This window comes from Megachile rotundata, chromosome 5, assembly GCF_050947335.1.
Source record: "Megachile rotundata isolate GNS110a chromosome 5, iyMegRotu1, whole genome shotgun sequence".
Classification (NCBI taxonomy): Eukaryota; Metazoa; Arthropoda; class Insecta; order Hymenoptera; family Megachilidae; genus Megachile; species Megachile rotundata.
Window position 1 is genome coordinate 4,972,483 of NC_134987.1, and position 17,906 is coordinate 4,990,388.

General features: G+C 28.6%; 2 protein-coding genes and 1 long non-coding RNA gene across 8 annotated transcripts in view; all 3 read left to right on the forward strand.

Annotated features, from left to right (window-relative positions):
* Positions 1-11,386, forward strand: part of Ppt1 (Palmitoyl-protein thioesterase 1) — a 30,987-nt gene extending 19,601 nt beyond the window's left edge. For 3 of the 5 annotated variants that reach the window (XM_012284602.2, XM_012284600.2, XM_012284604.2), the window contains exons 4-8: positions 1,245-1,372; positions 6,065-6,223; positions 7,262-7,379; positions 9,738-9,896; positions 10,201-10,490. In XM_012284602.2, coding sequence (XP_012139992.1) covers positions 1,245-1,372; positions 6,065-6,223; positions 7,262-7,379; positions 9,738-9,896; positions 10,201-10,326 — 690 coding nt within the window. In that variant the 3' untranslated portion in view covers positions 10,327-10,490. Of the gene's footprint in view, positions 1-1,244; positions 1,373-6,064; positions 6,224-7,261; positions 7,380-9,737; positions 9,897-10,200; positions 10,491-10,783 lie in introns of those variants that run through there. The other 2 variants (XM_076532182.1, XM_012284601.2) reach the window with 2 other exon arrangements.
* Positions 11,387-13,424: 2,038 nt separating this feature from the next.
* On the forward strand, positions 13,425-15,728 carry LOC105662421 (uncharacterized). 2 transcript variants are annotated; one of them, XR_001095934.2, is made up of 3 exons: positions 13,425-13,561; positions 15,416-15,502; positions 15,588-15,728. It is a non-coding gene; the product is annotated as an uncharacterized LOC105662421 (long non-coding RNA). The 2 variants fall into 2 exon arrangements; XR_001095935.2 differs by lacking the exon at positions 13,425-13,561 and adding an exon at positions 14,331-14,470.
* A 1,139-nt stretch (positions 15,729-16,867) lies between these two features.
* Positions 16,868-17,906, forward strand: part of LOC100883549 (uncharacterized) — a 45,793-nt gene continuing 44,754 nt past the window's right edge. The window contains exon 1 of the mRNA XM_076532207.1: positions 16,868-17,111. The gene's annotated coding sequence lies outside the window, so the exon portion shown is untranslated. The remainder of the gene's footprint in view (positions 17,112-17,906) is intronic.

The following is a 17,906-nucleotide window of genomic DNA, read 5'->3' on the forward strand; positions in this document are numbered from 1 at the left end:
CACAGTAACAATACCAGTACCTCACGTCCCGCGGTATTACATCATACAATTTATTATTATGTTATAATGTATAGTAATATTTTATTTCTTCGATTGAAAATCTGTTCTATAATTTCTTCAATGTTGTTAATAGAAAAAAAGTCTGTTTTGTGTGCCTAGATTTTTTCGCGAATCCTTAATTTTTAATCTAAAAAAATTATCGCGAGACGATTGTCTAATTCGATTTAATGACTGTTTCAAATAATTGTAATATTATGGAAATGTGTAATGTGTGCAATTTAAATATCTTCAAATATATGCGAAATATGGACAATTATTTTAATATCAGATATCGGCAAAGATACTGACATTTATTTGATATTGGAATGACCTTGAAAAAACTTTAAGTCATACAACTTTTACAATTAAAGTAGAGGAAAATAGAAACGTGATATCTTCACTGTTTCTAAAACCAGATTTCTCAAAACTGAGAATAATAGAGAAAAATCATTTACAGGTCCGTAATCAGTGCATGAAAATGTACAAATATCACTTATTAGTTATTGTAATATATAAAAGAGGTAAAATTTGTTCTTATCAATAATGTAAAATAAAAATATTTTTGACTTATCGTTTGTGTAATATTTACATAAATAAATAAAACAATTACGAAATATTTACACTCAGTGAAATTATGAACAAATGATAATAACATCCACTTAGAATATACCCAAGTTGTTCTATTATCTCCCTAATTATTCGTTATTTGAAATAATTTTACAGTCACCTTCGTTCTTCTTTTAACGGAATTGCATATTTTGTATAGACTGATTCTGTAGAATATTGCGCGTGAAAAAGTATCAGGATAGAATGTAAAAGAAGACAACATTTTGTAACATGCTTTAAATCCAAAATAAAAAAATTGTAAATATGTATGTACTATCTATTTTTTTAATTACATATTTTTACAAATTAATCCATATATTTAGATTACTGATACAATTATAGTTTTCTTTCTCGAAAACTAAAATTGTTATCAAAAAAACTTATTCTACAAGTTATATACGACTAAATTATACAATGGGATCATTAATATATTGATTTAGTGTATGAAATATTATGTCATATCGCGGCGGAGCGAGAGAGGGAGGGAGATAGAATGTTACATATCTAAATTGTGTTTGAATTATTACATGTATATAACAAGTCACCAATCTAATAGTATCATGTTACAAATTTAATAAAAATATATTGTAATATTTCAGGATGTTGAACACAGTTATTTTGGAAATGTCAATGAACAAATACAGGAGGTGTGTCAGCTATTATCCACAGATAAACGTTTCAAAGATGGTTACAATGCCATTGGATTTTCTCAAGGTGGTCAATTTATGTATGTATCATTTTTAATGATATTAATAAAATAATTCATGTATAATTAACAGTGGTAAAATATAGGTAAAATACAATATCCAATCTGTTGTTAATTTTGACTAATAGTATTTTTTCTTGTGACTTGTATTTTTTTCAATTTAACTATTTGATTTCATGTAATTATTAGTTGATTTAAAATGGATTTCAAAATGGGCCGAAACATTGCATTAAACAATAATTTTCGTAGTCTTTAATTTTCTTCGTAAAACGCTAGTAATCTTTAAATTTATTAAAATTTCATAAATTTTGTTATACCTGTATTATAAAGATTTTAAAATTACTTTGAGTTTTATTACATTTTTGTATAGGCTGATATGTATCATCTCAGCTTAAGTATTCAAACTGAACACCTGTTACGTAGCGGATGTTCAGTTTTTTTCTCGCTTCGATAGAATTGAGCATTCTTTCTTTCTCATTCAAACCAGGTTTACATTGATACAGAAAGTGGTAGAGTGGCTAGTGCTAGTATTCAAGAGTGAGAGAGATAGTTTTATCGCTATCTCTCTTACTCTTGAATACGAGCACTAGCTATTCTACCACTTACTAATGTAAACTTGACTTCAAACTGAGTACTCACCATAGACCTAGAAATAGATAAGAGAATGGAGACGCGGGCCCCAAATGTGTTTGATTGCATTTCTACACATGTTCTATATTATAATTTTTCAACTATGAAAAACTACAAAACACTGATTAATGCAGCTTTTTATATTAACGCTAAATAAGTAATTGTTTACACATATTTTATTTTGTATATTTAGAGATTTAGAAAGTTTTAATTGATACACTATAAAATTTTCGAACTTTACATTTTAACATTTAGAGATTAATAATTTTCAAATTTAAAAATGTTTAATTTCCAAGGTTATAAATCCAGGAATTACTTATATAAACTTATTAGTTTCAAGGCTTTCAAATATTTAAATTTAAAAATTTAGCAATTGTAATGCTTCAATTTGGAGTTATATTAAATTAGCCAATCGAAACTAGGCACCTGTTTCTCTTGTCGCTAGTTCGCTTGTTGAGCATTAAAGAATGTTTTTCCCCCTTTACAGTATGTTTACATTAAACAACAAGTACTCACTAGTCCTTGACCTTAATAAAATTCAAGTGTAAGAAACAAAACACGAAAGCGTTGAATTTTATCGTAATGGAGCAAGAACGAGCATTTGCGCGCTTAGTGTAAAAACAGTTACAGTAGCAATTACAAAAAATTATTGAAAAAGAAGCGATGACATTTGTATAGAGATAACTAAGCGTTGGCTAGTGAACAATAATCACATTAATTTGATTGTATAGTTTCTGACAACAGTGTGCATATTTGATTTTAATTTAGGTTAGATTTGGTTAGTTACTGTATTACTGTAATAATAAATTTAATTTTTTATATTTGATTTCATAATCTATTCATTACACTATCTTTTGTTTTTTCATATTTTGAAACTATAACAAATGATGGAAGTTTTGAAAAGGAGTTCAATAATTGAGCCGGAATATAAAAATATATAAATTTTTATTCCTATAAAAATTATCTTCTTATAATATATTCTGTTTAATTAAAGCTGATTTTTAAGGTTTAATAATTGACCTTTTATCCTTTTTAAAATCTTTATATCAGAAAGTGATATTCCTCCATTACATTCAAAAAACGAAATTGCACAGTCTATATCTTTTAATGCCACTGAAGGTGTTACTTCTTTCTCCACAGGATCATCAATTTCTGTATCTGCTATAAAAAATAATATATATTTATTTTTTAATGTTAATGTAAAATTAAGCAATTAACTTTTTGGAAAGCATTTAGGAGCTGTTTTAAAACACAGCAATTAGATCTTCATTATTTATACAATTTGTTTGCAATTAAAAGTTGTGTATACATTTTTTTTTTTCTTCGAACATTAATCATTTATAACCAAATGTGAACTTTATATGACTGAACATACCATTCTCTTCACTGTGGGGATTTTCTACAGCTTCAATGATTTCTTCATCAGTAAGACTGGACAAACAGTCATTATGGATCCATTCATTGATCTGGTCCAATGTAACATCTTCATGGTTTTCAATTTTTCTGCACATTTGGTGGATATGTTCAGAAGTGACGTAATCAGAATTGTTCTCGTCATCAACTGGCATAGTTAATAATTTTTTCCAATAATTGTAGATTAAATTTTCAGTAACATCCTTCCAAGCATGACTAACTAAATCAATTGCATTTTTGACACTGAATGAGTTTATTGCTTGATAATAATTAATCCCATTACTTTGGGCATTTATTAAGAACTTTAAGAATTCTGCTTTGTATCTTCTTTTTACTATTTTAATAATTCCTTGGTCGAGAGGTTGGCTAAGCAGGGTCACATTTAATGGCAAAAATATAGCTTTAATTCCACCAACAGTTAATGTATTTATTGGTGGATATGTTTTGTCATCATCCAATAGTAAAACTGCTTTCACTGGCAATCCTCTTGATTTTAAAAAATTAGTAACCTGAGGCACGAAATCTTCTTTAAACCACTTTTCAAAAATGGTAGTACTCATCCAAGCATTTTTGTGATCTGTGTACTTGACAGGTAGCATTTGTGGAGCTATATTTTTCAATACTGATGGTTTTTGAGGTTTCCCTATAACTAGTAATGGCATTTTGAATGAACCAGTGGTATTGCAGCATGCCATTATAGTCAATCTGTCATTAATTCTTTTAGAGTTAGGAGTTTCATGTTCAGTCTTTACAATTGAATTATTATTTGGCATCATTTTAAAGTAAAGTTCAGTTTCATCCGCATTGAATACTTGATGTAAAGTTAATTTTTCTTTTTCCATTATCTTTAGTATTTCAGTTGTAAATTGGTTTGTTACATTTGTATTAGTAGTTGATGGTGCTACAGCCATTGCTATGGAACGAATACCATTTCTCGCTTTCCAGGTTCTAAACCAACCATCGCTTGCTTTAAATGATTCTGCACCTCCGTATTGACGAAAAAATTCTTGAGCTTTTGCTAGTAAAATTAATATAATAATTGAAACAGGATTACTTTATGCAAATAGGAAATATATAAAGATATAGATAAAATAATTGTTTCATTAACCTGAGCTCAAATTTTTTAAGTAAATGTTTATTTTGGTATTTTTATTGCTTTATTTTAACATAATTTATAAAAATATTTACATAATACCTTTAATTTCTATAACACTAAGTGAATTGTTTTTTTTTCTTTCATTTTGAAACCAAATGGTTAAAGCTTCATTAACTTTTTCAAGTGGTGACCAACGTACACATTTTGTGTTGCATAAAGAACTTTGCTTTTCAAATTTTTCTCTTTCACGGCTCCACCTTCTCACTGTTGTTTCACTAGTATTATATTCAATTGCTATTTCAACTGTAGAAAGACCAGCATCTTTTTTTTTCACTGCTTCTAACTTCTGTTGCATTGTCAAAACCCCTTTTCGTTTATTCGAATTCGAATTCGAACTCGAATTATTTGTATTTAACTCATTTGATACTGTTTTGATACAAGTATCATTGCTACTTGGTCTTAACATAATAACTATGTTCTATATATTCTATTTTATGTGTTTACTGTTTTAATGATTACCATATTCTCCCATTATTTGGCTTCAACTACAATGGCAGTTGAATAACTAACGGCGCCACAACCAGCGGCTGTGAAGGTGTGCTTTTTCAGGAAGCGGCAATTTATCGAATGGCCAATGACGTGCGCGCTCTTCGCGCTACATATCTGTTTATATTTTCGTGTGACATATATAGGGTGGTCCATTATTTTTGGTTACTTTAATTTTTTAAAAGACAAATATTATAATAGTCGGGAACATAATAAATACAAGATCAAATACGATCTAACAATATGTATAATCTTTGTTTTATATATATGTACATATTATGAAACAAATTATTGTATCACATAATGTTACTGAATATTTCAGTGTTTTAAATTACATTAACATGTAATAATCGGGAAAGAAATATATATTTATTGTACAATTAAAAAATTATTAACCTCTTTCTGTACTATTTGTACTCGAATAAGATTTTTTTTTGATTTTGAAGAAACAAATAATAAAGTATAGTAACAAGCATTAGAACACAACGTTAAAAATATCAATAAGTTACAAGACATTTTACATTCAAGAGTGAAATTTTTATGCAAAAATTTGAAATATTTCACAAACTATTGATTTTTGTTTGCATTACGTTCTAAAACGTAAAATAAATCGATAGTTCCTAAAATATTTTAAACTTTATAAAACATCTTAGAAAGTATGAATTTTTTTAATACTATAATATTATTATAATATTAATATTAATATTAATATTGTCGTAATATTATTTTTGCGTAGAATATTCCAAACAATGAATTCGTTAAAAAAATATGTAGCTCTGTTTAAGAAAAAACAAAGATCACTATGAAATCTCAAATTACATGATCTAGACCTGACTTTCACCCTTATAGTTGAATATCCCTCCTCAATTATAATAATAAAGTATAATTATTTCTATAATAATAATCTTAAAAAAATGAAAAAAAATAAAAAATTGTTCGGATAGTTAAAACAAATATGCATATAAATTTAATTCACACTAATTTATTATAAAGAACTAAAACAATCGTTTAAATTTAATATGCTACAGGAGAGCGGTAATTCAAAGATGCCCGAATCCTCCGGCTAAGAATTTTATTTCTGTGGGTGGTCAACATCAAGGTGTTTTTGGATTGCCAAATTGTGGAAGTTTAAAACAAAATATTTGCAGTTACATAAATCGGATGATAAAATATGGAGCATACCTAAAGTATTTATTTAAATACATATTCTCTTTTGTTCTTAATTTTTCATTTATATTGCTATAGTTACACATATGCATAATTAATAGTAATAAAATTGAACATCAAAATTATTTTCATTGTTATTAAAAGTAGAAACAAATCACTGATAGAAGTTTGTATACAGGGTGTTATCTGTAACGCTACTCACGATTTTTCTCCCACTTGCAGCCACCTTACGAAAAAATGTTTAGGACAATATTAGCAGGGTATGAAGTGCACAATAGATATTAGTAAAGCAAATTTTTAAAACAGTTTGTTCTCTTGGCAAAGTCAAGGTCACCTTGGGTTTTTTAAATAGGAACATACATTTTTTTTTAATCATAGCTTTAGAGGACATCGAGACGAATTCAAAACAAATATTACATGATATTTTTACTAACATATTACTCGATTTACAGAAGTGGAAATGTGAAGTAAAAGACCGGAATATTACGCGATGGAAGACGGCATACATTTTGAACATGTAATTAAAGTGTATTTTTCTTACATTCTAGTCGCGTGTTTACATTCAGTAATCTCTTTGGAACCAAATAATGGTTACCCTACCAAAGTCAAAAGCTAAGTACTTAACATTTCCACTTCTGTAAATCAAGTAATATGTTAATAAAAATATCATGTAATATATGTTTTGAATTCGTCTCAATGTGCTCTAAAGCTATGAATAAAAAAAAATGTATGTTCCTATTTAAAAAACCCAAGGTGACCTTGACTTTGCCAAGAGAACAAACTGTTTTAAAAATTTGCTTTACTAATATCTATTGTGCACTTCATACCCTGCTAATATTGTCCTAAGCATTTTTTCGTAAGGTGGCTGCAAGTGGGAGAAAAATCGTGAGTAGCGTTACAGGTAACACCCTGTAGATTTAGAATGTACATTTAGGGATGCTAACAAATTTTGAAACCACTATTTATTTTTTTATTTTAAATACTAGTGAAAATAATTTAAATGTTCAATTTAAGTGAGACTGTATGTACAGTCATAAAATCACTTTATTTCATAATAGATTAGTTCAACAAAAACTGCTTCAAGCTACTTATTGGCATGATCCATATCAAGAAGAGGAATACAAAGCAAAGAGCATGTTTATGGCGGACATTAATAATGAACGGTACATTAATGAGGTACGTCATATAAAGTAGAATTCAGAAATCGATATGCTTGTTTCTAACGAAGCTACTTTAACAAAATTAAATAATAGTACTACACGTTGACCTTAGCAAGGTATAAAAATTTCTTCGTCATTATTTCACGCTACATCGATCATTCTTTGACATCGATATCAGGGATTTTGTTCCAAATATAATTTGGTAAGTATAGTGTACAATTAGGGCGAGGGTCGAAATTATTTGAATTATGCAGTTATTACTATGCACTTATATAATTTGCATAATTTAATGTATACAATATTTTTTTAATTATTTTTTAATTTCATGTTAATATAACTTACCTATTATGACAACATGTATTCTTTAAATTGACCTGCAATATTAAAAATTATAAACAAATCCTTATTTCATACATTTTACTTTGAAAGTGTCTATAAATTGAAATAAATGTTCTTCGAAATTTTGTTTGAAAAATTATATGTCTTTTATTAGGGTGGAATATTTTAAATAAACGTCACTGAATTGTAGATAGTAAGATTATATTAGATAATAATTCCATGTTTTTTTATTTTTTTTTCTGAATTTAATTAGAACGTGGCTAACGAAGGCTAGTTTACTTTCTTTCTTTCATAAGAGTACATGTATAATTTTTTATAATAAATTTAGTTGATCCGATAAATGCAATATTATAAAAATTAATCCTTCAAAATTGAAACTTCAAAAAAAGAACTTAGTTATGATAATAATTTCCAAATTAAAATTTTGCAAGTTTAATTCATTTTCATAAAGATAAGAAAAATTGTAATATTTCAAAGTTAATATTTTTGAAACAAATTCGGAACCTTCAATATAATGACTTATCCTCCCCACCCCTACTCCGTTGTAATTTCACGCGCAATACCTCACATTTCATTTAAAACAAAATTTCTGACATCGATCAAAAAGTGATCGATTTGACATGAAATAACCGTGCATGATTTAAAATTTGTGCACGTCTAAATAACACATGCGGGCTTATTCCTCGCTAGTTATTAAATGCAGGGTGAGGCATGTAAAATGTGACAGCTGTATATTATTGAAAATATTTTAGGGAGCACAAGTACTCACATAATTGCATCTTTGTACACGAAAGGTAATGGACATTTCAAGATCACTTTTTTTAAGTGGGACTATACATGCATTTTTGAATACACATTACTATAGTACACATCAAACCAAATGCAACGAGTACTTATTATAAGTTAGACAAGGTCAATCAAGGACGCGGGTAAAAAAAGTAGTTATATCTATTTTTCCAAATTCATCTATTTGTAATATGTATTTATAATTTGTGTTTGTTATAATTTGTCGTAAATTTGTATTTGTTGTTTTTAATGTTTCAAATGCTATAATAGTTTTTTCTGTTAATTGTTCAGCGCTTGTTACATCGTCACTGTACATAATTTCGACACGATTATACACGCAAGCCTTTTTTCGATTGAAAAAATAAAATACGAAGTACTACCAGTGATTTACAACTGCAACGACCACCCGATGTGACCTTCATGCAGCTATTATGTAATTTGTAGTCATTGTTGTTGAACATCGTCGACAATACTTCGTGTCTCGTAAAACTACGCACATATTTTATTTTCTTAATAGAAAATTTTCTAAATAGAAAAGTTCTTAATAGAAAATTTTAATAGAAAAATTATAAATTTTTTTAATAGAAAATAAAATCTATTTTGTAGTATGTAGTTTTCTTTCAATATCATTAATTTTCGTCTAATTCGGAAGTAACAAAACTAAAATAAATTTTTATTGTATTATGTATCTTTTTGAGACGAAGTTTGATGACAAATGATCCATGCAAAATTCTTTTTTTCTTGTTGAATACGGATTTATTGAAGAAATATAGATTTCTGTTTTAAAAAAAGGAAGGACAGTTACATTTCTTCTGTGAAATTATAAAATTTTCACATTTTTTATTTTTCCGAGAAATATGTTATTTTCGAAATATTTAGATGTATTTTTAAATGAATGTAATAATTATATGTTTTCTATGTACTAACAATATCAATACTAACAATAAAAACGTTTTATGCTAACATCTTAGTTACACAAGTTGCTGCTTGTATGTTCTGTACATCTTTGTAAAAAATTTTGCATGTTAAGGACCACATATGTATTTACACTTACAAAAATGTAGAATGTGTAGGATGTATAAAATATCAGCTTCTTTTTGCTAACATTGCAGAACATATTGATATGTCAAATGTGCTATCATTTTGTTTTATTTTGTCCAATGAATATTACTGGTGTATATAATTAATATTTAAATTTTAAATATAATATATATATAATATAGATAGTATATATTTTTTTAATTTTCAGACATATAAAGAAAATCTTCAAAAGTTAAATGCCATGGTATTAATTAAATTTGATAATGACACAATAGTTTGGCCTCGAGAGACAGAATGGTTTGGATTCTATAAACCAGGACAAGCAAAAGAAACTCAGGCTTTAGAAGAGACTGACTTATATCGCAAGGTAGTATTAAGAATTATTAAACATTACAATCTTATAAACCTTAAGAAATATAATGTTAACAGAAAATATGATGTTCTAGAAATAACATTGTTATATAATTACAAATATTTCTATGTTTAAAAAATATATTCTTTTATCCTTTTTTGATCAATTTATTTTTGTGTTCTATTTTGAACTTATGTTGTACGTACAAAATTTGTGTATGTAAAAAATTTATAATCATGAATTATATTTTAATTTTTTCCAACTATATAAGGAGTTAAAAATCTTATAACATATAATCATATTAACAACATTCTTTTAGGATTATTTAGGACTGAAAGCACTTGCAAAGTCAGGAAGACTTCATTTCCTTTCTTCACCTGGAAATCACTTACAATTTACAGAAGATTGGTTTATTGATAATATAATTAAACCATATTTGATGTAATCAACAAATTGTAGGTATTGGATTTGAATAATATATTTTCATATACAATAGTAATAATCTCACTATACTAATGGTTTCAAATTAATTTTATATATTATAATAGATTATTATGATTTTATCATAACAATTAAAGTCTGCATAGTTCTTAGTAATTTCTTCTAATACATATTGAGTGTGTTTATTTATACCCTTCCACTTCATTACCAATGAATTTTATACATGAAATATTCAGTTTTCAAATTATATTTAGAGTTGGTAGATTAAATTTTTAGTTCAAAATAATAAATATAGACAAACTGTAATAGTTGATAGGCTTTTCAAGATTTGCTCTTGAAGAGATTGAGATAATTAATTTAAAAACATTTTACAAAATTCATGCTACATATTCTGTACTTATTACATTATAATATTCTGGAAGGTAAATTGCGGTATAAAAATTATAACTTATTTATTTTAGTATCAATCAAGCCAATTTTCAAGCTATTTCACACATAGCTTTTAACTGTTAACATGTGATGTCGTTAATTTCCTTAGACAAGAACGGTGAATCGTTTGAGATAAGGATAAAAATTATAAATTTTTATTTAATCTATATTTGCATTGTTAACACTTCAAATACTTTTTTAATAAACATCTTAACTTGAAAAACAATAACTCTGTACTTTATAGCTGTATCATATTAAAACGCAGAAACATGTTCGTGATTTACGCTGAGACATTGTAAGTACGTATGCTCGAAAACACGGCAGAAAAATATTATATATGTACTCTTACAATGATAGTACAGTAAAACCATTGTTAAGGAACACTTTTTAAGGGATACGTAAAAACTAATTACGTTATCATTGAGAGTGCTGCAGTTGCTTTTTCTTTGATAATTCTGTAAAAATTTACTGTGTATGTCTATCTTTTACGGTTTAGAACTACGCAGGGGGTCAAGCTTAATTGAGTAATTCCCCGTGCATAGCACCGGCGTTCCACATGTTAGTAATTAAATGATTAAACAAGAAGTTTAATTAGGATATGTACTGTATGAAAATAAAGAAAAATTTATCAACAATCATTGTATATTTATTCTAACCTAACAAACCCAACAGAATAAAAATTTACATATTCGAAAGCGAGAATTTGTATCAAGCGAACATGAGAATTCCTGGAGTTTGACAACACCAAAATTCCAAGAAGCAGCATGATACATAACTCTTCATAACTTATGTTCTCCTGATACAAATCAGCAAAAATCGCGCTCGGGAATTCTTCGAATTTTTCGTCATGAAAAGAAATGGCACGAAAGATACCTCCTCATACCTTATCTTCTCCTGATACAAACTTTCAAAATCGGTCGGTGGAATTTCAAAAATCGCGCCACAGGAGTTCTCGAAAATGACGTCGTGAAAATTCCAAAAAGTGGCACCAAGGATACCTCCTCATACCTTATGTTCGCCTGATACAAACTTTCAAAATCGGTCGGTGGAATTTCAAAAATCGCGCCCGGGAGTTCTTGAAAATCACGTCATGAAAATTCCAAGAAGTGGCACCAAGGATACCTCCTCATATCTTATGTTCACCTGATACGAATTTTCAAAATTGGCCTGTGGAATTTCAAAAATCGCGCCACGGGAATTCTTGAAAATAACGTCAGCAGAATTCAAGCAATAGCATAAAGAATACCTCCTCATAGTGCATGTACTCCTGATTCAAATTCTCAATATATTGTTCTTTATTTTTTATTTTTTAATATTTGGGACAATCTGGGGTTCGGAATGACGGGGTTTATAAATAAGTAAGTATGCAAATATTGTTTCTATTCATATTTATTTTCAAATACTTTTGTACATCAAATGATTTATTGATAGACGGATACATTATTCACACTTAATTCTAGGGCGGAATTATCATAATAATATGTACACATTAGTGTGCGCGCTAAGGCAGGATCTTGTAGAAAGCTAATAAAAATCTGTTAAGAGAATAAAGATAATGTAGCAATTAATTTGCTTTTAAAAAGTTGAAGAAAGCTGTAAGTTATGGAAGAAAATGTGAGGAATACATAAATCGGACGATTGCTTTCTTGGGCTGTATTGAATGTCATTCACATTGGGCTATTTTGACAGGTACTTGCCCAATCTGAACGCCTCCTTATGAAGGTTCCACGCAGCGCTATCTAGCGGCGATACGCGGACCTACAATAGAAACTTCGCTGATGGTATATTACCGTTGAAGCGTAACCAATTAATTACCGACAGAATCCGGTCGGTACTTGACACGTGTTCGTCATAGTTGTGCAGTTTGTTGTTAGATGGCGCTGTTAACGGCATTTATGGCGGTTTTTTTAAAGATTGTTTTCTTTTTTCTTGATGTATTTATTGTTATCAAAGTCGTCGACCAAGAAGAATTCTATTTGTACTTGTGAACAAATGATTAATGTTTAAAACTATCGTCGTTTGATCATACTCAATTTTATTTATTATGTGTTATTCATTCTGTAATCAAACCTTAATTCAAGAACACGTGTTAAAATAAAATTCAGAATCAAGTCCAATAAAATCAGTTATTTTGCAAAGTTATTAATTTATTGATTATTAAAATATAGGAAGACAATTTATATGTAAATAATACATATGGCGTCATCTAGCGGTAGAACACGCGAACTAACGAAAGCCGTATTCCCGCAGAGTGTAGTTCACCCTATCGCCGAACAGATGGCGCCACTTGTTTTCGAAAAATTAAAATTGGTCCCATTTTAAAACTACTGACGTCATCATTACGAGTGGCCAATTTGACTTTTACGAGTTAAGCCTCTCTGTAAAAAATTTACTGCGCATGTCTATCTTTTACGGTTTAGGACTGCGCAGGGGGTTAAGGTTTTCATGAGTGGGCTAAGTCAAATTTATATTTCAACTGATTAATTCTCCGTGCATAGCACGGGGCGTTCCACTAGTTACTATAATAGAAAGTTTTATTTTGTATATTCAATATTATTATCCTTTTGTTATCATATATTTTATGATTTTCTATTTAGAAATTATGATGAAAAGGGGTTCAATAATTAAGTCAAAATGTCAAAATAAATTATTTTTATTGTTATAAAAATTCTCCTTAAATTAAATCTGATTTTTAATTTTTAACAATTGCTCTCTCACTCTTTTCAATACTTTCATATCTGAAAGTGAGATTTCCCCAGTTTCTTCAAAAAATGAAATCACAGAGTCTAAACCTTCCATTGCCATAGCAGGTGATATTTCACTCTCTATATGATGTTCACTCTCTGTATCTGTTATAAGAAAAATAACTACATGTGCTTATTTGATAGTACTAATTTAAAATTTAGAAAAGTATCTTTTTGTAATAAATACAAATATTTAACACAGAGAATATATAGAAATAATTTGTAATTATTTATTTAGCTATTTTCAAATATTAATATCTTTTTAACCAATTGTTTTTATATTAAAAATTATGTAAAATTTTAATTGTTTATCACAAGACTGAAAATTTATATCATTGAACATACCAGTTTCTTCATTGCATGGATTTTCTACAGCTTCAATGATTTCTTCATCTGTAAGGCTAGTTAAGCAATCAGTATGGATCCATTCATTGATTTGATCCAAAGTAATGTCTTCATAACTTCGAATTTTCTTGCACATTTGATGGATATGTTCAGAAGTCACATAATCGGAATTATTGTCTTCATCAACTGGCATATTTAACAACTTTTTCCAGCAGTTTGAGATAGTTTTTTCAGTAATATCATCCCAAGCATCACTGATTAAATCAATTGCATTTTTAATACTGAATGAGTTTATTGCACGATAATAATTAATTCCATCGGCTTGGGCATTTATTAAAAATTTTAGGAATACTGCCTTGTATCTTCGTTTTAGTACTTTAATAATTCCCTGATCAAGAGGTTGGATAAGTGGAGTTACATTTGAAGGAAAAAATATAGCCCTGATACCACCAATACTTAATGTATTCATTGGTGGATATGATTTGTCACTGTCCAATAGTAAAACTGCTTTCACTGGCAATCCTCTTGATTTTAAAAAATTAGTAACCTGAGGCACGAAATCTTCTTTAAACCACCTTTCAAAAATGATGGCACTCATCCAGGCATTTTTGTGATCCGTATATTTGACAGGTAATAACTGTGGTGCTATATTTTTCAATGCCGATGGTCTTTGAGTTTTCCCTATAACTAGTAATGGCATTTTGAATGAACCATTTGCATTACAACACATCATTACAGTTAATTTATCATTAATTCTTTTACAGCTAGGAGTTCCTTGTTCTGTCTTAACAACTAAATTATTACTTGGCATCATTTTAAAATAAAGTTCAGTTTCATCTGCATTAAATACTTGATGTAAAGTTAATTCTTCTTTTTCCATTAAGTTTAATAATTCATTGGTAAACTGATTTGCAGCTTTCGTGTTAGCAGGTGATTGCTCCCCAGGTAGTGCTATAGATCGAATGCCATTCCTTAGTTTCCAAGTTCGATACCATCCATCACTTGCTTTAAATGTTTCTGTATCGCCACCGAATCGTCGAAAAAATTCTTGAGCTTTAACTAGCAAAATTGATTTTATAATTAATTTTAATTAAAAATTTTTTAAATAAATTTCTTTCCTTATTGTTCTGTTTAAAATATCAGGACAATACCTTTCACTTGTATAACAGTGAGTGCATTGTTCCTTCTTCTTTCACCTTGGAACCAAATGGTTAAAGCTTCGTTAACTTTTTCAAGTGGTGATAAACGTATGCGTTTTGCATTCCATGAAAGGCTACGCTTTTCAAATTTTTCCCTTTCACGACTCCATCTCCTCACTGTAGTTTCGCTAGTATTATATTCAATTGCTATTTCAATTATAGGAACACCAGCCTCTTTCTTTTTTACTGCTTCCAACTTTTGCTGCATAGTCAAAGCTATTTTCCGTTTAGTTGCATTCGAATGTGGATTTTGAATACTTGAATTTGCATTTAGACTTGGACTTGAATTTAAACTTGAATTTATACTTGAACTTAAACTTGAACTTAAACTTGGACTTGGGCTAGGAGTGGGATTTAGATTTGTTTTTAACTTCAGATTTGGACTTGGACTTGGACTTGAAGTTGGACTTGGATTTGAATTTGGATTTGGACTTAGACTTGCTTCATTGTATTCTTCTTTCACGTAAATATCTGAATTTAACATAATGATCGTATTCCGTTCTATGCGCTTGATGTTTTAGTAATTATTATACGCTCCGAATGATTAGCTTCAACTACAATGGCAGCCGATTAACTAGCTGCGCCAGCGGTCAGCAACTTTGGATGCGGGCTTTTCCAGGAAGCGGCAATTTATCGAACGGCCAATGGCATACGTGCTCTCCCCGTGCCTTGTTTGTACATCTTCATATGAGTACATGTATAGGGTGAACCATCTATTTTCATTAGTGCAAATAACTGATAGTTCTTATGTATATATCTGATAAACACAAGTTACCATAATAATAAAAAGTAATCTAAAGAAAAATGCATATTTATTGTGTAACGTATAATGCGATGAGTGTAATCAAAAGTATGATAAAAATGCACATAAGTAAGAATACTATAAAGGATGCTGACTAATAATTATTAATAACAATTTTAGCGACATTGTTATATACATTTATTAATCTATGGCATTAATTAATTGTTGAATTAACCAGAGTCGTTAAAAATGTTTTCTTATCATAAACAAGTACTATTGTAACACATCGTATCTTATTTCATTACAGATAGTAAATACATTTTATATATAAACAGCTTATTAATTTTTAACTGTTACCAGTATATCTTTACATATAAATTTAATTTTGTTATACTTTATACTTATTATAATTTTATATGACTTAAATATAAAATTTAATAACCTATAAAGAAACAATATTTTTAAATAAAATAAGAACGTGTGAGTTACAACATAAATGTGACACTGCATATATTCCGTTGATCTTTTTATTGGGTGCGGGTGGGATGCGCGCGCCGTAAGTGAATAATATGTGTGAACGACAGACATTTCTAACTTCTGTTCGTTGGGTGTTATTTATCGGACGGTCGTTGTATGTACTACGTACAGGTAGAAAGATATTCAATAAACGGAACAAATTCCATCGGTTGTACCGTCATAAACCAGTAATGAATGTAGAAATGAGAATATGATCTTCGAAAGACCAACAATTATGTTTAAAATATGACACTAGTGGTCTTTAGATATGTTAAACACGCAATCTGCAGTCCGACATAAACGGTAACCAATATGATTGTTGAGCCTTTGCTAGCACTAAATCCTTTTTTAATAAAAATTATAAATATGTACATGAATTAAATAAACTATACGGCGTGCGGTTTCATCTATTATATTTATTGTGACCCTTGATGGTAAGCGAGTTCATGTTTGCTTTTACTCATTTTTTACCATTTAAAAAACAAAGTTGACCTTCGTATTGTCTGTACGTCTTTAAAAATGTCATTACTGTATTATGCTTCTGTTAACACTGTACAACTTTTGTGACTAGTATCTTTATATCTTTAAGAATAATGAAAGTAAGAAATATGCAAATTACTGGTGTTATCCCGTAATTTTAGAAGTCGTTTGATAAGTAAGTGTCCTATAAGTAACCAATAGCAATACCTTAGTTACACGGATTTCTCATACACGTAAATATTTCCCCACTTTGTTGGATCAAGCAAACGACCGAAATATATCCGGTGCTGCGTTTCATTTGCATACATATAGTGGAAATATTCACATGTTCACGGTAAGTGCGAGTATAAATGTTTATACAAATTTTGTATGATTTTAAATATTTTCTGTAACAATAAATTAAACTTTATAGTGAGTATATGATATTATAAAAATATAAGACAGATATAAAGCATAATAAGTAAAATTTATAAATAATAATATAGAAATGATAAAATACTGAAAACGATCTAAAAATTTGAAATATAGATTGCAGGCGATGTGTATTACTCATTGCATTCTTACATATTTCCATTCTATGAAACATTCTGCATATAAAATATTCGAGTATTATGTTCAACAAATTAATTATTACATATTCTAAATCAAGATGTTTATTAGATGTTCTAAAATAAAAAATGAGTATGATAAATGTTCGACACCTTTAACATCCGATATAATATGATAACGAATTAGAAACATTGCAGTAAAAATTATTAATTATAATTTAAGTTTAAATTTAAATTTTGAATTATGATTGATACCATTAAAATCAAGTTACGTTAAATACGGCAGCTTATCAGTCATATAGCTAAAGAGTATGTTATAATAAATGGTATCAACAAAATAATAATTGTAAAATGATCACAAAAATTCAGAAAAAGTACGTATATGAATGTGTTTGATAACAGAATATTTAACCACATATAAGTGTAATAACCGTTTAATAACTGTTTAGAAGCGTGTATTTTGAAGAAGCGGTTATGTATTGAACGGTCATAACACACTCTTCGCAACTCACTATTTACTTGTGAACATGTATGTATAGGGTAACCAATTAACTGAACTAACTGTTCATACTATGTGAAGC